The 25,529-nt window shown below is 41.7% G+C and overlaps 1 protein-coding gene across 1 annotated transcript in view; it reads right to left on the bottom strand.

The window, feature by feature from the left end:
• Window positions 1-17,935: 17,935 nt before the first annotated feature.
• Window positions 17,936-25,529, bottom strand: part of uvrag (UV radiation resistance associated gene) — a 92,112-nt gene continuing 84,518 nt past the window's right edge. The window contains exon 15 of the mRNA XM_026183038.2: window positions 17,936-20,303. Coding sequence (XP_026038823.1) covers window positions 19,451-20,303 — 853 coding nt within the window. The 3' untranslated portion in view covers window positions 17,936-19,450. The remainder of the gene's footprint in view (window positions 20,304-25,529) is intronic.

Genomic DNA, 25,529 nt, shown 5'->3' with positions numbered 1-25,529 from the left:
AAAGAAACAAAGCTTTAAGCTTGACGTAGCTTCTTATGTCATTAATCTTGCCTCGTAGGTTTGTTAGCTAACTCTAGCAGTAGTTACTGCTAGAGGTGAACAAGTTGCATGTGGGATAATTCTTGCAAGGGAAAAAGAGACTATTTAAATTAAATCTGTTTTTTTACTAGAACCAGATGGTGATGATGACAAAAATGTTGCTCTTACAGTGTAGCTGAAAACACGCAGTGAAACAGTCAGAAGGCTGAGGCTAGTTTAAGTCTGGACTCAGGAGCAGTGCTATTAAATGCAAACAGAACCACAGATATTTAATGCTCCAGTGTCCTTATAATTTTTTGAAGCAGCTGTATTTTCCAGCTCCAACTTTTATCTCACGTTGCCTAAATGTATCTCCCTCGGGTGCCTCGGGGCTTGTAGTTACCTGTTGATAATAAAATGTGTGTAGTCTGTAAAATCACTTAATATATCTCATCCAGATTTATGAATACAAACAGACTTCGGCTAGAAAAAGCTAAGAAAGCCATAAAACCTGGACCTACAGCAATGACCAGAACAGAAAAGCATGTTCTAGTCATTTCTGCTTACACTGTATATTAGACAAACACAAGACGTTTTTTTCACGTCTGACTTCACTAACAGATATCAAGTATGTTGGCTCACGCTCACAAATGAAAGCCTGCCTCTCACCAGACGCACATCAATCCAACACGCGAGGGGAAAAGACTGGAACGTCTCAGGATAATTATTTCATGTGTCTTTTGATCATTTTTCTTTATCTTTACCATCAACCACTGGCAACACTGGCAACAAATGTTGTTGTGATAATAGATTACTTGTTTCATATTAAGGAAAAAAAATCATACAAAACTAAAGATCAAAACTTGGTGAGCAACAGATAAAGGCTGATGATTTTTAATGAATTACTTGTTTGTATTGTTGAGCAATAGATTTACGGTGGGGTGGAAACAGAGGTCGGATAATCACAAAGAAATGAAAAACGCGTGAGGTCAAAAGACACGTGATGTCTCCTGCACTCATCTGATCTCAGGGTTACCTGCTGAGTTCTAAGTGAACCCCTGAAACACAATGAACCAGCTCACCAAACGTTAATCTTTATCATTATTGCCATTATTGTCAGGTACTCTTGCACTTGCATGCTATGCCAACATTACAGCATGTCTGCGATTCATCCCAAATATTACACTTTCAGTTTAAAAGTCCACCTATGCTGACATGAATTAGAATTAGAAATTGTCATTCATGCATTTGTTTCATCTCGTCTGGACTATTGTAATTCTTTGTTTACTTGTTTATGTAAAGCCTCTTTGGAGCATCTGCAAGTTGTTCAGAACGCTGCTGCAAAGCTTCTGACCAAGTCCTCCGAGTTTTCCCATGTCACACCCCTGCTGATTCAGCTGCACTGGCTCCCCGTTAAATTCAGAATCCACTTTAAGGTTTTGACCTTGACTTTCAGGGCTCTGCATGGACAAGCACCAACATAAGTGAACTTTTACATAAATACATTCCCAGCAGGTCCCTGAGGTCATGTGACCAGGGCTTGCTTGCTGTCCAACACACGAGGCTGAAAGCAAAAGGCGACAAAGCTTTTGTAACTGTGGCCCCCAGATTGTGGAACTCTCTCCCTTTGAGCCTGAGATCTGTGGACTCAGTGGTCGCTTCTAAAAATTTCCCGTCATCATTTGTGCACATTATTACTCAATGTTTAATACAGATATGAAAAGTACAGCTGTGTGCTATTAATTCGGTTTTGTTTAAAATTGTTGTTAAACAACAATCAGATTCCATATTTTACTAATAATCAGAAATCGTCATAATCCAAAGCGTCTATAAATGTTTCCTCATATTTCAGGTGGAATTATTGTGTTGTAGGATCTACCTTACAGTATAAAGCACCTTGAGGCGACTGTTGTTGTGATTTGGCGCTGTATAAATAAAATTGAATTGATGATTCTGTTTGACCCACATAAATTTCAGCACTAAATAAAAGCCCCACAGGAGAAAATCAGTCTGGTTAGGAGTGTTTGGCTCTATAAACTCTAATACTTTATGTCTGTGAACAATTTGCTGGAACTCTGAAATTTCATCTATCTGTCACTAGCACTTGACTTTCCTACAGTAATATAATTAGAGTTCGACCACTTAAAAGGTACACAAGAAAAACAGAAGGATGTAGTGTGTAATAAAAGATGCTGTTATTCATTAAACATTAATACTAGTTGTTTAAAACTCTTACTCTGGATATACGACTGTTTCTGTTTATTTCAGCTGATTCTGTCAATCAGCTGTGTCGTGTTGGGAGGAGAGGGGGGTCCTGTTTCATTTTGCACTACCATTAACTAATACCTAACTAATTTGAGGCATAGATGTATGCGAGTAGGTGACCACTTGCATCGGTGGACAGGAAGACGAACATTTAAATTGAGTTAAAGTCATTGAATGATGACATTTTCATCAAAATTCTGCTAGAAATATCTGGAAAGTATGTTAGGTCTACAAATGTCACGGCACAGTCGTGGTTTAAATTGTTGTATTGGGATAATTCCAGGTTTTCCACACCTAAAGTTGACATATGTAGGAATATCCTTGAAGCATATTTTTAAAACTATACTTAGAAAAAGTTAATGTGGCCCGCTACGTCAAATCCACATTATTAATATAGAAAGTATGTATATAAAAGACTTTCCTGCAAATGGAAATATGTCCTCTATGTCCTGACAAAGTAAAAGTAAAATTAGATGATTAATGTTGCGTCTTGTCTCAGTCTTTGATTTGCTCCTTTTAGATTTCTCTTTAGTTACATTGGTTACTTTTACAATCATTTAACAGGAGAATAATTCAATAATACTGACTCATTTGTAGCCTCAGATACTGTTTTCACAGTATTATTAGTAATAATTCTGTGAAAACTAATAAATATATATTATATTATAGTATAGTATATTGTTGCTCTTTATTGTTAGCTCCAAAACGAATGTTTTTGTAGCGTTTGTGTGTCATCATTGTGTCTGTAAACATGACAGCTTGAAAGGTTTTGAATAAAAACCTTGTAGGTCTGTCGAGTGGGGCGATGTTAACAAACCACTGAAATCCACCAAAGTCTTTAAGGTCAACTTGATGGGCAAAAAAACCAACTTTAAGTTGTAAATTATGATTTTAGCGTTGTGTGTACTGTCAACATGTAGAAACGACCATATAAGGATTAAAAATATTTCGTTACATCAATAGATTGATGTGAAGATCAAAGTGATAAAAAGGATACATAAAGCTATTTAAAATGACAACAGGTAACAGGAATGTGGTGCCACGAGTATAAATGATGACTTTGTTATATACATGACAGTAACAGGTTGTAGCCATTTACAATATTCCTGAATGAGTATGATTTTTTTTAAATGCAATAAACTTGCAAAAATATTTTTTACTTGATATTTTTTACACACATTTGAACAAATCTGACTAAACAATGACATGAGTGCTATGCATGTACTATATCCATATAAAAAAAAATGAAGACATTTAGCTCAAATTAAAAAAGCCTGTTGTTTTTGCTGCACTGCTGTCTTCTTAAAGTAAGTTTTAAATAATCCAGAACCCAGTACGACTGCTTTAAAACTGCCCAGAGCTGCTTTGGTGGCGGTTTAGTAAAGTGCTTCTTGTTTTCACTGCATTGCTTACATTTCAAATACAAACACCCTTTTGTTTATTTTACACAGACAAATAACAGTATTTTATTTCAGTCGTACTGGAAATAGTACAATTTCCATAACATTTTGATACTATAATTATAGCGTATGCCAGAATAGTTATTGGATGATGTTTTTCGCTTGCTTGTTTCTTCAACAAAAGGTACGATAATTCATTTTTATCATAATGTTACTGCGACACAACTACTGCATAGTTGTTGCTGGGACGTTAGAGCTGACAATAAACATATGGAACTATAAAACATTTATTGTTGAGCCAATGGAAATTCTCCCAGGTTTTCTCCTGTTTCTTCCATATGATGTTGCAAATGTGCCAAATCGCTTTTCTTTTTACATTTTCTCTCATCCGGCTGCAGTGGGACAAGGTGCAACAAAGTATCCCCTGATGACCTGATGTATGCACTCAGACACTTAAAGGAACTTTATGCTGTTTAAGCTACTACACCGAACCAGAGATGTGGACGTGGCACCGGAGTATTCCAGTAACGCCTGAGTTCCAGCTTTTCACAGTCCCTGATTACAGGGACACAGTATAATACCATTAACTGCACTTGCGCTGGTACAAATACAAAATTCTGCCATGAAAAGGTTTATTGAAAAGCATTAAACGGGCTCATTTTGACTGAAAGGAACTGACAGAGTAATAAAAATGTGTTTGTGACATTAAGCCAAAGGATTTCTGTGGTGGATGAACTAAAGTGAAGGCAATGAGAGAGTAACGAGTATTGTTTCACTATATACTCAAACTTTTGCAGCCATGAAACACACACATCCAGTTTTATTGTCTGCAAATCCACCTTGTGATTTATTGTTATTAGAGCCAAGCTGTGCATAATGCGTTTCCTCCTCTCTAGTTTAGCAAAAATAAATGGCCTCTGGCAAGTTAAGTGACATTTTTATGGAATACAAACAGTTTCCAAGATTTTTTTTATGCATTCATTAAAATAAAACTAAATTTTTAGAGGGAGAAAACAAACAAAATGAATCCAGTCCTAATGTGACAAATGATGAGAGAAGGATGCCAACCGTGGGCCGACACAAGAGGCCGAGCACAACACAACACAACAACCTTTGGGAATTATGTTAGTCTCGCCCACCGGTCACACTGGCTCTTTCCGGAAAAAAAGAAAAAGGAAATTTCAAGCTTGTAAAGGCTTAAAAGGCTGCATGTGCTGGCTATCATTCAGTTCATGGTGCTGGTACTGTTCTTGGGCGCTTTGGCCTTTCTTTCATACATAAACGGGCTCAAACAGAACTTTAGAAAAACTCCTTTCAGGGTGAAAATCTTCACCCTGGAAAGATTTTCTGGATTTACAGTGGTGGTAAAAAGAAAGCACACGCAATTTAAATTCTAAGGTTTTATGCATCGGGACACAATAAAAATAATTGGGTCCTTAGCGTGTCTTAAAATGAGCTAAATGCAACCTTAATCTGCTAGTCAAATGCACTTGATTAACTGATCATCAGCAAGTGCCGGACGTTTGCTGGTCTGCAGCAAGGTTGTTGTGTTGTGTTGGAGGGAAGATGTCAGCAATGATCTTAGAGAAGGTTATAAAGCTGTTTCTGTAAGAGGTGGCAGACACCACAAACAGACTTGGGGACATGCACAGAGCTGCGCACAGCTGCAGATACTGTGCTAATGCAGTTTTCTTATTATACTATGTTCTAGTTCAGCTCAACTGGCTCACTTCACGAGCCCAGCGACGTGATCTACAGAAAGAGAATCCAGTTAAAACCTGAAAAAAAATACTCTGACCTTAGCAAACCTTCAGGAGTTTGCAGATGTGGAAAAAACACAACGTGCCAATGAGAAAGTGTTTACCATTTTAACATAACACATGACTGTGAAAGGTCCTTTTGACGCTACATTTGGAGAATGAGCGCTTGGATGTATCACGGGCTCTGTTGACAAAGCTGCAAAACTTTTATCCAAACTTCAGTCGCAGCTTTTAGGATCGCCTTATTCGTTCCTGAATCTTATGAATTACTTCGATGACAACATGCATGACAGCAAACAGTCATTTCAGCATAACAATCATTTTAATAATAATTACTTAAACCCTGCTGGTGTGAAGTGATCTTTTTCCTCTTATTTGCTCCTAATAAACAGACATTTACTGTGTTTGTTCCTGTAACATGCTGAAATTGTTAACAAGGGTGTTAAGCGTTCAGCCCTGTTACTAGAGTTTCACCACCAGTAGGTTTTACTATTCCCCACTGAATTCTCAGAGTTTTCACTCCAAGGTGAAGTACTGGGAGTTCTCCCAGAATGACTTAAAAATGTTGAACTGTGTTTCCGCACAGAGCTTTGGCAAGTTTGAGAGGAGGAACAGAGACAGTTTGTCAGAAATGAACTTGACAGGCTGATGAACGGTTTAGCTGAAAATGTGACCACCAGATACATATCTTACATGAGCTCTCAGCTTTAGGAAGCGATGGTGGTGAGATAATAATGTCCCTGAACGTGGAATTATTATTACAGAAGACTGTGTGCAAGTAGGTTTAGACGGGGCGGATGAGAAGAGGATTTCAGAGGCTTTGTTCTGGTTAAATCAGTCACTGTTTCCAGGCGTGCTGAGGCTTTGAGTGCCGCCAACAGGAGAGACGGTCCCACCTGCTGGGTGGATATTCCCTCAATGGAAATGTCACCTCCTCAACACTCGAGTGGCTCTCTCACAGTTTTCATTTCTCTCACTCCGTCTTTTTCACTTCTTCTTGCCTCTTTTGTGTAGCCAGTCCTACCAGGGGGGCAATGAACATCAGATGTGCATAAATGCCGCTAGGTCCTAAAGACCGGGCGCACCTGTGATGTTCAAGATGAGACAATTACCCACATGACGAGGTGATTAGTGAGGAGAACATTGAGCCAATTTAACAACCTTGAAGATTTCCTTATAAAAAGCCGGATTTTAGTGATTATCAGTGGCAGCAGCCATGTGTGTCCCATTATCGGATGTGTTTGCACAGCTAAGATGTGGCTTTGCTCTCGGTTTTGATGTTCCCATGCACACTTGGGTTGGGACAAACCCAAAATGCTGGATGTTCAGTTACCTAACAAGATACTTCATCCAGGAATATTAAAACTACAAAATTTAAAAAAAACTGTGAATTGTATTTTCAAGAAACAAAATGACATCATAACAATGTGATTGGTCAGCTGCAGTGTTGATCCTGACCAAACATTATTACCAACACGAGGATTTCAGACTGTGTTTCATAAAAATGATTCATAAAAGTTCATCTACACGTGTTCTAACGTGCTTTTGACTGCATGAGCAAAGCAGCCACGGCTTTACCCCTGTGGTTTGTGTCAAGGTTATCATGGTGAACTAGAAATAAACTAGAGCTCTATGAAGCAGTAATGTGGATTGTATGTACGGCAATTTTGTCTCATTTGTCAGTGTAGCCAGGCTGTTATGCATACAGTTAAGAGGACACGAGCTCATACAGTCGTGATAGTAGTAACATCATTTCATCATTTTCAATTCAATTCAATTTTATTTATACAGCATCAAATCACGGTCGCCTCAAGGTGCTTGATATTGTAAGGTCGACCCTATTATAGCACATAAAGAGAAAAGCCCAACAATCATATGACCCCCTATGAGCAAGCACTTTGGCGACAGTGGGAAGGAAAAACTCCCTTTTAACAGGAAGAAACCTCTAGCAGAACCAGGCTCAGGGAGGGGCGGGGCCATCTGCTGTGATTGGTTGAGGTGAGAGAAGGAAGACAGGATAAAGACATGCTGTGGAAGAGAGACAGAGGTTAATAACAGATATGATTCAATGCAGAGAGGTCTGTTAACACATAGTGAGTGAGAAAGGTGACTGGAAAGGAAAAACTCAATGCATCATGGGAATCCCCCGGCAGCCTACGTCTATTGCAGCATAACTAAGGGAGGATTCAGGGTCACCTGGTCCAGCCCTAACTATATGCTTTAGCAAAAAGGAAAGTTTGAAGCCTAATCTTAAAAGTAGAGATAGTGTCTGTCTCCTGAATCCAAACTGGAAGCTGGTTCCACAGAAGAGGGGCCTGAAAACTGAAGGCTCTGCCTCCCATTCTACTTTTAAATACTCTAGGAACAACAAGTAGGCCTGCAGAGCGAGAGCGAAGTGCTCTAATAGGGTGATATGGTACTACAAGGTCATTAAGATCAGATGGGGCCTGATTATTTAAGACCTTGTATGCAGAGATGGGCAGTAACGCGTAACTTGTACTTTTTACAAGTAACTAGTAAAGTAAGGTATTACTATTGCAAAAACGGTAATTAGATTACCGTTACTTTCCCGTAGGAACGCTGCGTTACTGCGTTACTAAAACCGTGATTTTTTTGCGAGAATGTCTCACGACAGTGACGTAAGCGAGTGCGACGTTGGTGACAACAGCTGTGTGCAGATCAACAGTGGATCACATATAGAGTGCGGGAGAGAGTATGAGCGTGCAGCGTTTAAAGCGTGGAAGTACTGACCTTACTTTGAGTTTGATTCCATAAAAAGTGACAAAAACATTAGTGTCCGCTGTGCGTGGGAAGAAAACTTCTTTTTACAGTGAAAAAACCCCTAAACTTCCAAGCAAGCACCGAGTAGCTACGACGTAATGGGAAACTCACAGAGAAACTCACGGATTCTTCCACTGACCGCGGCACACCTGCACCAGGGTAAACCTCCGCCTACCCTGCTCCTGCTTTACAGGTGAAAATAGAGCAACAGGACTGCTGAGTCTTTGACTTTATTTATTTTCTGCTGTGTTTTACTTGCATCTATTTGAAAGACTGAGTGTAAACACAAAAAATATTTTATTTTATGTGCTGGAATGTGCAGAAAATAGGTTTAAATGTTAAACTAATTTATTCAAGTCAGAGAATGTTGCAGATAATTAAATTTTTGCTTGATGCATAAAGTTAAAAGGTTAAAACTAATAAAACAAGTTTTAAAAAGAGACTTTTCCATTTAATTACATTTTGTATGATGGATTATGCAGAAAAAGTAGAATTGGGCTGAAAGATCTATCGCTTTATCACCTCTTCAGGTTGTAAATCGTGTTTTTAAAAAGTAACTAAGTAATTAATTACTTTTGAAAATAAGTAATCAGTAAAGTAACGGGATTACTTTTTGGGGGAAGTAATCAGTAATTAGTTACTGATTACTTTTTTCAAGTAACTTGACCAACACTGCTTGTATGTGAGGAGCAGGATTTTGAATTCTGGATTTAACAGGAAGCCAAAACAGGAGAAATCTGCTCTCTTTCTAGTCCCTGTCAGGACGCTTGCTGCAGCATTTTTACCGGTCCAGATCAGTTTTGTTGTTGCAACAAACAATATAACCACAGAATTTTGCAAATCAGTTTTTTAACAACAATGGCTCAGTTTGTGAGAGAGGACACCCTGACATCAGTGATTTTTTTGTATCTTCTGGAATTTTGGGTGAAAAGGTCAAGAGCAGCTTCAGGGTGAGAAACTAAATTGTGCTGGTGTGACAATGAGCAGTTCAAAGAGCTGTACTTCAGTTTCGAAGACGCACCTGCTTGCTAAGTGCAGCACCGTGGCGCTGAGGCCTGCTGAGGAATAAAGTGCTGAAGAATAATGCCGGTGATCAAGCTCCACATCAGAGGCAGTGACGTTTTTGTCCTTTTAAAGCTGGTTACTAAGTTAGAGCTCATGTGCTTTTTATTCATATTGTGTGTAGTAACAGAAGTGGGTACGTGTGTTTTTTATTTGATTTCTGGTTTGTTTTGCTGCTTGCTGGCCATTAAAAATGAAATGAATGTAGGTTGCAGGAGCCTCTCCAGACACACTGGAAACTGAATTAAATACAGTGATTTTTCTGTTACCTTTAAAGCCAACATGGTAATGATACAAGTTCGCACAACATGTGTTTTCAATACTTGAAAGGTAGCATGGCTTTGCAGTGCCCTGAAAGGACACGCGTGGTAAAACTGACACTATGACTTGCGTGTGACTTGTTTAAGGGTTGTTTTGGGGATAAAATCCGTAAAGCTGATTAACAGTTGTGTAGGACCTGACTTTCAGTCCATGCCAAAATGACATAAAAAAATGTACACGACTCAGGTCTGTTGCCCATCAGTAACATATTCCAGGAGCAGTATACTCCCTGGAGCTGTAACTTTTGGCTAGTGACCTTTTAAACGACACCCTAAACCTGTCAGATTTTGCAGGGTGCAGGCGTATTTTCTTTTATTTGAATACTTGTGAGAAAATTCAGTATTTCACAGTTAGCACATATAGTTATGCCAGAAGCTCTGCGGGGCTTTGCTGAGGCGCAGCAGCGCTCTGAGCTAAATGTTATATAGGTGATGTTTAGGAGTTATAACGTTTACCAGTTCTATCTCTGTTAGAGATAAATATAAAGCAGTGCTTGTGTTGTAGTAAAACCTGCGTGACTCTAATGTGATGTCAGTTTGTTAATTTGTAAAGTAAAGAAAAAGTAAACTAAACAAAGGATAGTGTTTCGAAACGAGTTTTGCGTGCTCCCTGTGTCGTCTCCTCAGACTTGGTTCAGCTGTGTCTCCCTTCTGTTACGCATTTCCTCGTTACCCTCTGTGTGTCTCTCCCTGCGTTTTCTTTTCGTTTTTTGTTCAGCATCCACCTTCATCTCCGTCGTCTGCGTTTGGGTCCACACTTACTTCATTCCACGCCGTCTTCCTCCGCAGACCTGACCCCGCCCCTCCCTGAGCCTGGTTCTGCCAGGAGTTTCTTCCTGTTATAAGAGGTTTTTCTATCCCACTGTCACCAAGTGCACACAGTCTGATTGTTCAGGTTTTTATGTCTTTTATATGTACAGTGGTGTCTTTAACTTATATATATATATATATACACTTACATGCTACTATGTGAATGGGTATGGTGGAATCATGGACCAGTTGAAAGTCTGGACACAACTTCTCATTGTAGATACATGCTGAAGACATTAAATATATCAAGCAAGATATATGGAATTATGCTGGAAAGAAAAAAATGGTAACTCTTAAAATGTCTCACATTTCAGATTCCTCAAAGTAGCCCTTTGCTTTGACAGTGCTGCAAATCCTCGGCCTTCTCTCAGTGAGCTTCATGACGTGTGCCTGTCAGGGTTTATTTGTGGAATTTCTTGTCTTCTTAATGGAGTTGCAACCATCAGTTGTGTTGTGCAGAAGTCAGGTTGGTACACAGCTGACAGCCCTATTTGTGTGTCCCCAAGTGCAGTCGCAAAAACCATCAAGTGCTGCAATGAAAGTGGAAAAGAAAAGGAAGACCAAGAGTCGCCTCTGCTGCTGAGGATAAATTCATCTGAGTCAGCAGGAGTGGGCTTTGCTGGTGATACTGTTGGGGATTTATTCAAAATTGAAGTCAACCTGAGCCAGCATGGCTACCACAGCATCCTGTAGCCAGATGCGTCCCATCATTTATTCTTCAACAGGACAATGACCCCAAACACACCTGCAGGCTGTGTCAGGGCTATTTGACCAAGAAGCAGAGTGATGGAGTGCTGCACCTGATGGCCTGGCCTCCACAGTCACACCTGACCTAAACCCAGTGGAGATGGATTGGGATGGAGCACAAAGTGAAGGCAAAAGTGCTCAGCATCTCTGGGAACTCCTTCACGGATGTTGGAAAACCATTTCAGGTGACGAAGCTCATCGAGAGAATGCCAAAGTGATCTTAGTAAATAGTCATGAAAATAAAGAAAAGAAGGCGTGTCCAAACTTTTCACTGGCAGTGTATTAAAAATAAATATCTCCACAGCGACGTCTTTCCCAGGCTTCAACATTTTAGTTTAGTTCAGCACTACATTAGCAGGTAAAGAAAACTGCTTGGTTAGTGAGCTGCTGCCATAAACTGCATATATCCAATGAATATGAATGCATATCTATTAATTAGTGCTAAGCAACAGGCTAATGAAACCACCGAGGTTCACTTAGTAACACAGACACAGGGAGCATCGTGGAGTATATTTAGTCGCAAGGTTAGAATCATGAACGAATGCACGGCTGTACCTTAAAGGCATGCAGAGAAAGGGAATCCCTCTCCTGTCAGAGAGGAGCAAACATGATGTTATCCTGCAAGAACACCTATTTCTGAACAGGTACATCATACACAGCACAATGCCTCAAAAGCCGAAATGATCACCTGGCTAAAATCTAATCTTCCCCTCCGTGCTGTGATATGTTTTTACCTATTGTATCCTGTTGTTAGCTGTAGGGGGACTGTTACTGAGGCTCATTGTGTCTTCCTCTGCATGTCAGGTGTCAGTTACGTCATTCAAAAGATGTGAAGGTAATTGTAGGGAACCACAATGTCAACAAGAATGAATTTACAATGAAATGCACATATGAGCACGATGACATCAGTTCTCAGCGATTGGCTTTCATTTCACAAGTCCACAGTAAATCTGTCATGCTCATTGTGATATTATTTTTTTACTCAGAATTATGCACTCACAGCACCCCGAATCCCAAAGTTGATATTGCTGCAGTGAAATCAGCTGGACACTACTGCGTTTCATTAAGGCGTTCAACTGGACCATGTGGAGAGAATAAGTCAGCCTCATAAAAGTCAGGCTTTGGTGAATGGCTGGGAAAGATTTGGGCTTGCGTTTTAAAAGGAAAACACTGTGAGTGATAGAGGGGAGTGAAGCTTTACTGCTGTAAAAACTGGAGCGATGACTGGGATTTCATCCAGCCAGTTTTGTTTCTTAGATGGCTTAAACAGCTGAAGCGGGCTAGAACCAGTTTGACCAGCCGGGTCCAGACCCAGGACAGGCCGAGATGAGCAAATCCACTCGGTACTGGCCTTAGCTCTCAGCCAGGACACCGGAACCGCTGCATTTCCCTGCTGTCTTGTAACGCAGTCCCCTAATAGCTATATTGTGACTCTCGGCCAGCTAAAGAGTTACAGTCGCTGTATGAGGTCTCAGCTCACTAACCAATGAAATGTCTTTGTGCAAATGTTAACCTCAGAGTTAAAGACTTTGGATGCAGGCTCTTCAGTAATACAGCCAACACTGAATACTGTACATAGTCTGCATAGCAGTATACCCCTTGTGCACATATCACACAGCTCCACTGCATCTCCAGGCTACTTACCAGAGACTGAAACACAAAGAGATGCTTCAGTATTTACAGGGTGTGAAGAGGAGACTGTGTATCCATTTACAATGAGACAGTTTCTGTTGTCAAAGAACAGAATTCAGATCAAACTGATGTTATTGTACTCTGCCATGAAAATCTTAGAAATATGGTATCTAACCAGATTCTTACTCTTATCTTGGCCTCCAGTAACTCTGTGAGGAACCGTGGAGTCATGAATCCTCCCTTAGTTATGCTGCAAAAGGTGTAGGCTGCTGGGGGATTCCCATGATGCACTGGGTGTTTCTTCTTCACTCCCTATGTGTTAACAGACCTCTCTGCACTGAATCATATCTGTTACTAATCTCTGTCTCTCTTCCACAGCATGTCTTTATCCTGTCTTCCTTCTCTCACCCCAACCAATCACAGCAGATGGCCCCGCCCCTCCCTGAGCCTGGTTCTGCTGGAGGTTTCTTCCTGTTAAAAGGGAGTTTTTCCTTCCCACTGTCGCCAAAGTGCGTGCTCATAGGGGGTCATATGATTGTTGGGTTTTTCTCTGTATGTGCTATAATAGGGTCGACCTTACAATATAAAGCCCCTTGAGGCGACTGTTGTTGTGATTTTGAGCTGTATAAATAAACTGAATTGAATGTTTTGCTGTGTCGTGTTTGACTTCTTAGTTTTTCACAAAACTATTGTTTGATTGTTTGTTCCAGGTGAGCTGCATCTTATTTTCTCTTTCTTTTCTTTTTTGTTTTAATTTCTGTCGCATGCAGGCTGCTAAAAATTAAGAGACATGCATCAACAACAATTAACTGCAGTCATAGCAGATGGCTGACCCTCCGGTTCAGGGAGGGTCCTCTTGTTATTTTACTTTATTTTTATGTTATGTTAAGCACTTTCTCAGCACTTGCTGTTTTTAAAGCACTTTATACATAAAGTTGGTTTGGCTCGAGTGTTAAAAGAGTTTTTCCCCACTGTCACAAAGTGCTCATCACTAGGAGGTTGTCTGATTTTGGGAGTTTTTTCTGTATTATTGTAGTGCCTTGGTTCACAATATAAAGCACCTTGAGGCAACTGCTGTTGTTATTTAGTTTAACTTTTTTAATCACCTGTTTTCCAACGTAAAGCTAAGCCTGACACCCCTGTTCAACCAAAATTTCAGACTCTAAAGCTTTTGGATGTGAAAATGCTAAAATAACATCGTAAAAATGTGAGTAAAAGTATGTTGACGTTGTTTTAAGCAAAGTTCACCAAACCATCAGGTGACAGAAGGATGTTTTATATTGTTATAAAGGCCGTAGGAAAGCAGTTACCTTGGTGCTGAGAGGCTGGTTTGTGTTGGTCACCTGAATCAACACCCGTCACATAACAAGGTTTGCTAACACTCGCTAACATTAATCATCCACAGCTAGGCCGAGCACAGCTGAGTGTATGAAGCTAAAAAAAGGTGTGATTTATGACTTATGAACGATGGTTTCATTTTGAACTATTCCTTGTAGATTTAACTTCTCTTCAGAGGAATCGCTGCTTAAAAATAAACAATTTAACTGAGAAATGTAAACTTTTAGCTTCTCAGGAGAGGATTGATCCACATAATGTGCGACCTTTTCCACAGCTTTCCATAAACTAATATAGAAAAATCTCATCATGTCTGAGGTGTAGTGTGTCAGGATTAATGACACGGAGCCTACTGTGTGATGGGAAACAGGTCATGACAATGATACAGAGTATCAGTGAGACCTAGGACTGACAAAGGGAGGGTGAATGACTTTGACCTGGGACTGTGTGTCGGACGATATGGCTGCTGTATAAATGAGCTGCTGATTTATTGCAGCTATTCTCCTTCCTGTGCGCTCTGTTTATCCTGCTCATGATATTTGCTAAGATGGATTCTTCTCAGTCACAGCATGGCCATGAGGATTTGACAGACAGGACAATTTAACCAGACTGTTTAAATCGATGATCTGAGTTAATGAGGACACTGCTGTGGACGGACACACACACACACACACACACACACACACACACACACACACACACACACACACACACACACACACACAGGGGTGTAAAGCCCAGAGACAGGGGCTTAGACAACCAGCAGTGCTGGTTTGGCTGATGTGTATTTTGTGAGGTGCCTGTGAAGATGAACAGCACAGCAGACCGTGTAGTTCAGCTGAGCACTCGGCCCAAAAATATCCGGACATCCTTGCGAGCGAGGAACGAGGCCTGCTTACTCTCATGCTCAGCGCCTCGGTTCATTTTTCTCATAAACTTTAAACTACAATAATAACCTGCAAACTCTCAAAACTAAAACCCATGCACCTGTGCACAGGCACGCACACGCACACTGCAGATCTGCCTTCCATAGTGGCACAAATGTCCCGTCTCGGCCTCAATGAAGTGTCATTACCAGAAGTGTTGAGGCCTGCTGACACCTGTGGAGCCAACAGCCTGCATAGGGCCACAAGAAGCTTAAAGGACTGAGAAAAAGGAAACTGGTTTATGTAAAGCTGCAAACAGAGAGGACACGGCAACAACTATGAACAATCCAGCCGGTGATTCTGAAAGAGGAGCAATTTCCATGAGTAATAAGTGAAAATATATTGATCTGCTTCAAAGAACTACAGGAGATGTGAATTAAAGGCACTCAGTTTGCTTCAAAGCCTTTAAGTTGCTGTTTTCCGGCTCTTAATGTGAACAAATTGATACATTACCTGAAGCAGGGACAAAAATGATGTGGTAATACCACCACACAGGCTGCACTTTACTCAGTTAAGTGCATAATGAGGTAAAGGAAAGCAGAAGGGTTTACTTCATTACAAAAGGGCTTACGTCAAGCACTGACTGCATTGCACAACCGTGTGTGTGTGTGTGTGTGTGTGTGTACACACTTAAATGTATTCAAATACACGGCCAATTGGAAAATGACTGACAAACTGTGTTTTGCTGTTAAGGCTATGGATGCCTGTAGTTTGGCATGGAATGGAAAAAAATCTCTCAATGAGTTGTGCATGTAGGACTGGTCACACAAGATCAGCTCAGGAGCAGACGCTTTCATGCAAAAAGAAGAATCAGAAATAATTTGCAGAAATTTGACCTACAAAAAACATTTTTTGTTCAGAACAAAGAAAGGGGGGAAAGGCAGAGTACACCCCAGGAATTACTCCTGCTAAAAGTGGCGATACTAGCTACTGATGCCATGGGTGTACTTTTGCACAGAAGAACATTACATCTATAGATACAAGTTTGTCGAGTGAATCATTGAAAAATCCCATTTTCTTTGTGGTGTCATCATGTATCACCATGCAGACGTAGTTCAAATTTAAAAGGAAAAACAAGTTGAATTCCATTTGAGAATGAGCTGCTCGTCTGAGATGTCTGCAAGAGTAAAACAAGGTTTAAATAATGATCCATGGCCCTGAAAGCAATATATTAATAACTAATTAATAACTAACTAACAAGGAATACAAAGTGCAGCTAAAGAACCAGTCAGAAGCACCAGGTGATAAAATGGCACGCAGCCATATGTGAAATATTTCACGTGGGATGTTTTCTAGACAAGTGCAAAAGATTAAAAGGCCATACCTGCCAGGTTAATGTGCTTTTGCATGTTAAAGGAGGAAGAACTCATTTCCCTGTCATTACATTATGAAGCAGTGTTGTCCTAACCATAAACATATCAACATGCTACATAATGCGATGTATTAAAGAGGCCCAACCTCCACATTATTAGGCTGCTTACGGATAATGAATACTTTTACTGTTGCAGAGCCAAACTGGCCGGTCAGTTCACCATGTCTGCAGCGAAACGTGTAAATAACTGCATGAAGATTCCACAGTAATTTTGGGAAAAGCCCACCTAGGGAGGGATTTGCCTCCCTGCTGGTAAAGATAAGTCAGGTTGACTTGTATTGAAATAAACATTTGATCGTAGCTCCCAGGATTCTTGTCCGACCTCAGGTCTGATGAGTGTGATACGAAAGGACAAATAATAGTCTCTCAAAGTTATAGTAATGATAGTTTCAATGTTGGCAGTCTACGGTGTTGCGAGGCATCCGCACAGGACGTAGCAGTGATGCATCAACACAGATTGGAATATCTATGGAAGCGGGCAGGTGGAGACTTGAGGCTTTTATTATATTAACTCATGCAGTAGAAATGTTTTCTGTTACTCGCCCAGTCTTAATGCATTTCCCACCAAATAATTACACGGAACAAATTTATGGCATTTACTTTTTGGATTTTTGGCATGCTAATGAGCCAGCCCACTTGTTGCTCACAAAGCGCACCAGCACTGAACATACAAACAGTAAAATAATCCTATTTTACCTGAGACACACAGCCAGATGCTGCTCTGGCTCAGCCGCCCCTGAAATGATTTCTCTGCCTCCAACTCTGCTAATAAGAGCTCAAACTGTCCCCCGACATCCTGAAATATGGACAAAAGTGGTTGTGATACAAAAAAACCTTTTTTGCAGTTTTCTTGGTAAATCTCAAGAAGCTTGGTCTGTGTGTACATTACACAACAAAGTCACATCTGGAAAATTTGGGAATTTCTGTTGATTTTTTAGCCATGGAGCTCCGTGTGTGGAGACCTTTAAATTTACTGTCACGCTGAAGCAACTAGCAGTGGGAGTGAAGGAAACCCACTGACCTCTACATGCTGGTATGGTAAATAATTATACTGTCAGCACCTACACGGGTATTTTGGTAAACAGCTTTGGCTGTGCATGTTGGCCTTTTGTCTACATGTGAACTGTGTTTGAGGTCACTGAAAGCAGAGAAAAACACCTCCAGGGGAAAACGTTCAAAAACTCAGTTTCGGTGCTTAGATGTGGACGAGGAAAACCAAGATGGTGTCAGTCAGTTGTTGCCCACTAGTGTCCGGTGTCAGCTGCAAAGGGATTATTACAAATCGCTTCATGGGGATTTTGAATGGATGGACAATCTTTGGAATCTCTTAGCATTCCCATGCTAGCTCAGGGCAGTTGTGCAACTGGAAAGTTGGTGGCTCCAGTTTCCCCAAACACTTCCATTGAAGTGTGAATGCTTCTGTGTGTGAATGAGATGCTTGAGACAGAATTACTGGTGTTTCTACTTTTGATAGGAAACATTCCAAACAAATGCAAACAGACGACTCTTAAATGGGATACATACACCCATGCCATTGGACCGCAAGTCTTTAATAACGCCCCCAAAAATCTCCATACAAAAGTATATGTACATGGTCACTTAATGAACTGTATGGTTATAGAAATGATTTAATATGCTTCACCTTTTAGTTTTAAATACAATAAATCCCAACAATCAGCAAACACGGTACTGCATCGGGAACACGACGTGCGCCGCCAGTGGAAAGTCCATCTTCATCAAGGCCAGCGGTGCAAAGCAGCTGTCCAAGTCTGGACCCGGATACTGGTTATGACATCAGTCTACTACATTTGACAACATTCATGAGTGAATTCAAACTAAATATTGATTTCTTCACACACACAGTTGCTGAGACATAAATAATGCAAAAACTGAATACCAGTGCAAGAAAGCGTTGGGAGCAGGGAGACGCTAAATCACAGACGGTGGGATTGAGACACTCGTTGACAGTTAGAAGAGAGCCTGAGTGACACTCCAACAGACGACGGACACGCAGTGACAGGTTTTGGTCTACTGAATGTAAGAATCAGCGGACATGTCGTTAAATTTATGCCGATGGGGGACGATAAACTTAAAAGGTAAAAGCTGAGGAAAAAAAGACACCGTATCCCTGCCAAGATCTGAAAGCTTCGACCTGCCACTCTTAAGATCCTCATTTGAGACCTGAAGGAGAAACTCGAGCCCGTGAGGAGAAGGACGAGTGGGTCAGCCTGTCGAAGCCGAGGAGATGCAGCGTGTCACAGTTAACGAGTCTCTGACTGGGCTACGGGTTCCAGCTCCCACCTCGCTCTGTGGTAGCAGAATACTGCTGTGTCCTTGGGGTCACTGGTGGGATTACTCCAACTGTGATTGTGTGACTATGATGACATGCTGATGTGTGGTGTGTGCACACTCACACACTTACTTCCAACTGCCCACTGTCATACACCCTGAATGAAGGCTCGGGAAGCATTTTAACATTTGCTTGTACAGTCAAAGGTGGAATTACTGGGACATCCGACTCTCAAAAGGAAAAACCGCACTAATTCAAAAGACTAGCAGAGTGATCAGGAGGGAGCTGTGGAGGTACTGAGCTGCACTCTGGCTGTGGATCTAAAAGGAGGCAAGGTCAAGACTGAGCGTCATTTTACTGTAATGGTCCCGTTTACTGGAACAACAGAGGGGGGATTACTTAAGCTGAGGCTAAATCCTTCTGTGAATCTAAAAGGTCTTAAAACTGCTTTCAATCTGTTTGTAAAATATATTAAAGTTTGCATGAACAGTAAGAGCAGTGCTTGTCCCAGTACTTGCACTTTCAACTGCTTCTTATTTAAATGTTTATTATGGAAATGTTTACAATAAGTGCAAATTGGTTGTTTTTCCAGAGGAGCTCCTACGATGTTTTTATGCTATGGTTAAGGAGCGAGCGCCACACGTCCTCCACGTCTCGCATGCCCTGCCTCGCATTTTTTCCAAAAGCATCTGTGCAAGTTTCCTGCCTTCGTCTCTCCTCGGGTCCTCAGCCTTACTTCTCAGAGTTCTTGCGTGGCCGACGAAAACTGGACATGTTCTCATTCAGTGCATAGATTCGCCTGGAAAACTCCTCGAAGCCAGCCATGTCCAGCTCTCCCAGCACTTGTTCGTCACACTCCACAGCTACGGCATGGTCTACGGGGATGCAACGGTAGTCATCCAGCCGGGCTTCATCTGCTAATCCCAACCCCATCCCCAGACCTAAACCAGTGGCCTCTGTGCCCATGATCTCCTCAGCTTGTTCCACTGAGCAGCGCAGCTCTGGGATCAGGCTGATGGGCGCCTGTTCTAATACTAAAGAGCCATTCATGGCACCTGGGTGCTGGGCAGCGGGCATCGTTTCTTCATCAGTGTCCTGCACTGCAGAAGAGTTTGGTATCATTGAGCTGCTGGACGGGTTCTCCTCCATCTCATCACTCTTGTTCTCTTTATGCCGTTCGCTCTCTCCTTCAGCAGTTTCACGTCCTTCTGCCTCCACCGCTGTGCCTCTAGCCTCCTGCTTCTCTTCCTTCTGCTCTTCCTCCACAATGGTTTCCGTATTCGTGGAGAGGTCAAGTGGGGCCTTGCTTGGATCAAGGGAGGATGACAGGTGTGTGGGTGATGGTGACGGCGAAGGCGGTCCCAGGCCAACCTGGGACTTTCCCTCACTGATGGCTGTATTGTAGCTGGGTGGAGGGGTTGCTGGCTTGTATTTAAGCTCTGCTTCAGCCTCTGAACTCGCTCTGTTCCTCAAGCCTCGGTCTGGGGAGCTGGTGTGGCAGGGATAGGCCAGCTCGGAAGCTGCAGACACACCGAGCTGAGACTTGGCGGGCACTGGGATGGAGCTGGAGACATGATGTCGGTCACTGTAAGGAGAAAAGAGAGATATCGAATAAGCAAAGACATTTAAAAAGCTACAATAACAAAGTGCCTCTCTATATAACGGCACCATGTTTAAGATGAAATATAGAGCTGTGCTCAGAGGTTTACATGCACTCATCATTGGTCTGAATAATTGTACACTGTACACCTTTAATGACAACAACTGCTTGAGTTTGGATTCATTTTCTCTGATCCACACGGTCAAAAGTACACAGGCCTACACTCACACACACTTAAATCTTTTTAGCACTTGTGCTGAAGGTTCAAACATTTAACCAAAGCTAATTTAACCAATACCAAGACCTCTCAACCTGTTTTTAGTGAACATGATTGATTTGCAGTTTCTCTTTGCCAGCAAGCATCAAAGGCATTTGTTTGACAGCACGTGGATGGACCAATATCAGGAGATCTAAGAAGAATGAATGACTTGCACAAGTTGAAAAGGTCTCTTTTTCTAAACAACTGCTGATTCCAAGATCATTAGATCAAATAACTGCATGCAAGTACATGTTAATTGGATGCGTCTCCACTTTTCTATGCTCTGGAAGAAACTGTCACCTTCAGATAAGTGAATGAGGCCAACATTAAGCTTGTGGAAGGGCCTGACCTCGTTAAAAAATTGCAGCCTATTTTTACAAGCAGAGTCTGTTGGAAAAAGAATGACCGTGACTGTATGTGCTGTAAACCTCTGGCCACATTTATAGTAAGTGGGGTATTTTAGAGTGAAGAGGCTGTTGCATAAATGTGATATTGTCAATGAAAGCGTCTGCAGGCCATCAACTAACAACACACAATTTTGTTAACATATATGCAGCCAGGTCAATTCAACAACGGCCAGTGCAATCTCCCAGAGCAGAGCGGACCTGATGATGAAGTGAGCAATCTAACGTCACAAGTAAAGCATAGAGTTATGGAAGAATCAAATGACACCACAACTTTCAGTGCTGAACTTTTATCATTGCTCCTCTTTGATAACAAACAGTATTTTTCAACGTCAAAAGACTGTTTTACACTGACACAGTTTGTTAAAATCTGTTATAACATATTGTTCGTATTTGCAACAGATCAAAGATCAATTCTGCAGCCAACAGAAGAAAGTATCCTAAGAAGTCTTTCCCCTGGTCCAGGAGAGCAGCAGCTGCAGCTCTTTGTAGGTCACTTCCCCTCACACCATTCAGAAAACATTTGTGCAGTCTGTGCGAGCACTATACATTCAACTTCTGCTTGCTGGGAAAAGCAGCAGGCGCCGACCCAAGTATGTCAGACATTTTCTTCCATCGCAGATAACAGTCTTCGGATCGCCCCGCCCATGAACTGGAGCCATAAATCTATTTAAACAGGCGCCTCGCCGCTTCTTCCGATAGCCAAGGCCACGTATACTCTGCTAAAAATGACCGTTCTGGTGCAGAACAGCCGGGGTTAAAGCTGAAGCAGGACCTTCCTGTGAATCGCGGGTAAATCTCTGATCAGTCAGACATGCAGTCGTAACAGACGTCCTTCCTGTTGCTGACACTCACCGAGGAAGTCTTCTTTGTAACATTTGACATCAGTAATGACAGCACTGGCTGACACGTGCGTTACCCAAAAGTCTGATGGACAGTTTCACCACCAAACCCATGACAGCTTGTAAAAAGGACCTTGGGTCTGACCCTCTCAGGCACCCTGCCAGGGTGGTCCTGACAGGGTTCACGGGCAGGACACCTCGCTAAGCAGAGTGGAGAAGCTCGTCTAGTCTTAAGAGAAACGTGTCAAACTTCAAAGTGCCTGTGATGCAGTAAATGAGAAACATTCACAGTCTGAAGCTCCAGTATGAAACTGCTTATTGTAACAACCTGGAGATACTGTCCCTCATGGCTCACATTTAAGCTAATTGGAGGCTTACGCGGAGATGTACACGTTGGATCGTCAAACAAGGCCAGGTTTAAAAAACAATAAAGGGAAGAGGTAATGACGTTATCCAGTGAAAGAGTTCCTCCCAAGTGTGGTCGACAGGAGCTAGGCTCTGCTTTACTTGGCAGTACAGGTCAACCAAAACACATCATCTGCTACAACTGCTCTCCTCCAACAGGCACATGGTCAGTCCTGAGGCAAAGCGTATTTGGGCAAATTGGAAACAATGTGCTCTTTACCACCTAATTTTCTGGAAAGATCAATAAGAAGAAGGAGCAGAGCGAGAAGCTGAATGATTTGCCATCTCAAACACTTATCTGTAACTTTCCAAATGGAACCATCATGGCCTCCTTGGAAGCCAGTTCAAAAAAAGATTCAAAACCTGAACCAGTGGAAACGCATAAAGACAGATGCCGTGAGAAGTCATTTTCCATTTAAGTAATTGGAAAATGTTGTTCAGACTGAATTGTAATGCACATTTGGAAACTGAAGAAGACTGAGTAAAAATCGGAAGATTTCCGCGCATCATTTATAACAAGCTAGTAAACGATTACTATGTTTTCTAGTTTGACCGATTGATGTCTGTTCGGCAGCGGCTGATTAGAAGCCTCTGACTTTAATTGTTATCGCTTATTTTCTTCCACTCCTCCCTCCAGCTGGCTCACCATTTAACCTGCCTGCTCCGATTTCATCTATGCCAGAGAACAATGCATTATTGACACTGGCATAGAATCACACGGTCACCATACAGTCTTTTACAGAATGAGGAGTTTTGTATTTGGACCGTGTTACTTTGTTCCACTCAGTTTCAAGGTTAGGCTCCTATTACTGTCATTACTTGTGTCAAATTGTGCGGCAGAGTATTAGCAACAGAGGAGACTGGGTGTGTCGGGGAGGAAGCCAGCCAAGAGAACCTACGAGCAGGAATACATTTCTCTTTTTCGTAAAACATTTTAACTGTTACAGCTATTTCGTGCTATTTAATACTGGCAATTAGGTTAAATGTGTATGACCATATGTGAGAATGTGTCGATTAATCATGCCATGAAAACACTTCCTAAAGCTGTCTGGAAAAGCCGGAACTTAAAGTGGTCGTATTTAAATAATGCCAAGTGCTTATAGTAAGCAGCACAGGACAATTATGTGTTGTTAAATAGATCCAGAGCTTATTATGAGTGGGTTTTTTTTCCAGGAATGGGGTGTTATTGTCTGTTTGGTTAGTAGACACTGACCTCTAGGTCTGTAGTATATGAAGATGTACTCAGGTAAGAAGTAAACTGCCTGCAGTGCAGTAAACCAAAGTTCTGCTTTATGGCACTTCCATTTGGAGTTACTATATAAAAATATCAGATTAACCTGAAATTCAACAGTTTTGTACGAGAACGTCAGATGAGTTACTAACCGCGGGTGACGCACAGATATTCTTCCACGCCTCGGAGCTCCTTTACCTCTGTTTAAACATATTTCAGATCACATACTTTTTTGGGCTTTTTCCAATAATAGTGAAGATGATGCTGGTGGTAACTTAGAAGTGCTGTCATTACATAATGCAGCTCTGACTCCATTGTTTACAGTATTCTCTGCAGTCTGCAGCACGTGAAGGATCACAGCAACCTGCCAACTGAATGCATTGCTGGAACATATATACAAACTTATTGTTTTACATACAGTATAAACACCAATGACACCATCTTTTCCTCTTTTTTGACACAATATACATATATAGTATGTATATATAGAGTACTGGCCTCCACGTGTACACCACTTATGAAGATGAGATGCTGTAATAGGCTTGAGGTCTCAAACTTTCTGTGCAGCTTGGACTCATACGAGGAGCTTGACATTTCACGCTGACTGGAAGAAGACCTGTTGCTCCCTAATGTATGCTGTGCAGCTCCACAGTTAGCACAAGCTGCTCACCTACAGGAGACATTTAAGTCTCACTGGGCCCCATCCTCAAACAAACTACACATTATAAAGGCTACGAACAGGCCTCTGTCTAAATCATCAAGCCGAAAACTTGACTTGCCAAGCCAGAAATAGCTGCCTTCCCTCTTAAGCGTTTTGCCTTCTCTCTTCCTTTCCACTGCTGTTGTCAAACCTGGCACATTTCAAGGCGATTCAGGAATTTGGTGAGTCAAGCCTTCTTACTGTCTAATCCCCTGACAGGCTTCACAACACGCCCCCGATCATATCCAAATGCTGCTATGGCGTCACAGGTTTTGGGCCAAAGCTAACAACAGCAGATAAGACTTGTGCGTTTGATGTGGTTTAGTCGTTTCACAGGGATTTCCCTAAAGTAAACATGACTAAAAACCTGATACGTGGTATGGAGGAAGCCAAGTTTTCTTTTTGCTTTATTAGAGTGGCTCTTATTGACTGTCTGGCCTTTGAAGACAGACTGACCACAGCACAGCATGTGGAACAAAAGCTGAGAACATCCTCGCACTACTCAATGGTGCTGATGTGCTACAGAAATTACAAAGACAAAATCTGCAACACTGATATACTGCGTATGCAGTATGCATGTTGCTATCGTCTTCCTGTGATCCAGTCCCCTCAAAACATCAGTACTCTCTACTATTTATGACGAGCAGTATACAAACCCCACTTATGATGCATAGAAAGCCTGGGTTGGGTCAGTGGCTGTCAAACTCAGGTGTCTGGGCCACAGACGACCACGCGGTGTGCGGAGGGGTATTTATATTTATCTTACATATTGTCAGAATGTAAGATATTAAAAAACCAAAACAAAAAAGTATCACAACTTTTAAAAAAAGGTGAGAAAGAGAAAATGTATTCCCAAATAAGGAGGAATGGACGCTTGGAGAACACGAAAAAGGAAATGATCAAAACCACAGAGAACCTGTCAAGCTTAACGTCCCTTACAAATGCTTATTTTAGGTGTATAACTCAAGAATTTCTCTTCCTTTTTTTTTGCACTGACAGGAGCGCAGCTGTCTAAATATTACAACCCTCGGTGTACTTCATGCAACACAAATCCTTTTGCTAACTTCAGTCACTGTGGGGTTTGGGGAAGATTCACATCCACCAGCTGTGGCGTTGAATGTGCATGGCTAGGCGCCCTGCCACACCTTGCTCCCCCCACACACGTGTACGTAGCCCTGCTTCCAGGCACCGGAGTGGGATTAGGACCCTGTGAACTTCTGCCAGGCCCTCAGCGGATGTGGAGCGGCAAATGGGACCATGTTGAACGTGTTTGCTTTGATGTCGACAGACTGCGTAGTTTACAAAGAACTGGTTTCTGGTGCTGTCTCTATATGCCTCTCGATAATAGATTCACCATTTCCCCCACTGTT

Source organism: Astatotilapia calliptera, chromosome 10 (genome assembly GCF_964374335.1).
Source record: "Astatotilapia calliptera chromosome 10, fAstCal68.1, whole genome shotgun sequence".
NCBI lineage: Eukaryota > Metazoa > Chordata > Actinopteri > Cichliformes > Cichlidae > Astatotilapia > Astatotilapia calliptera.
This window is presented reverse-complemented; position numbering and strand designations above follow the sequence as displayed.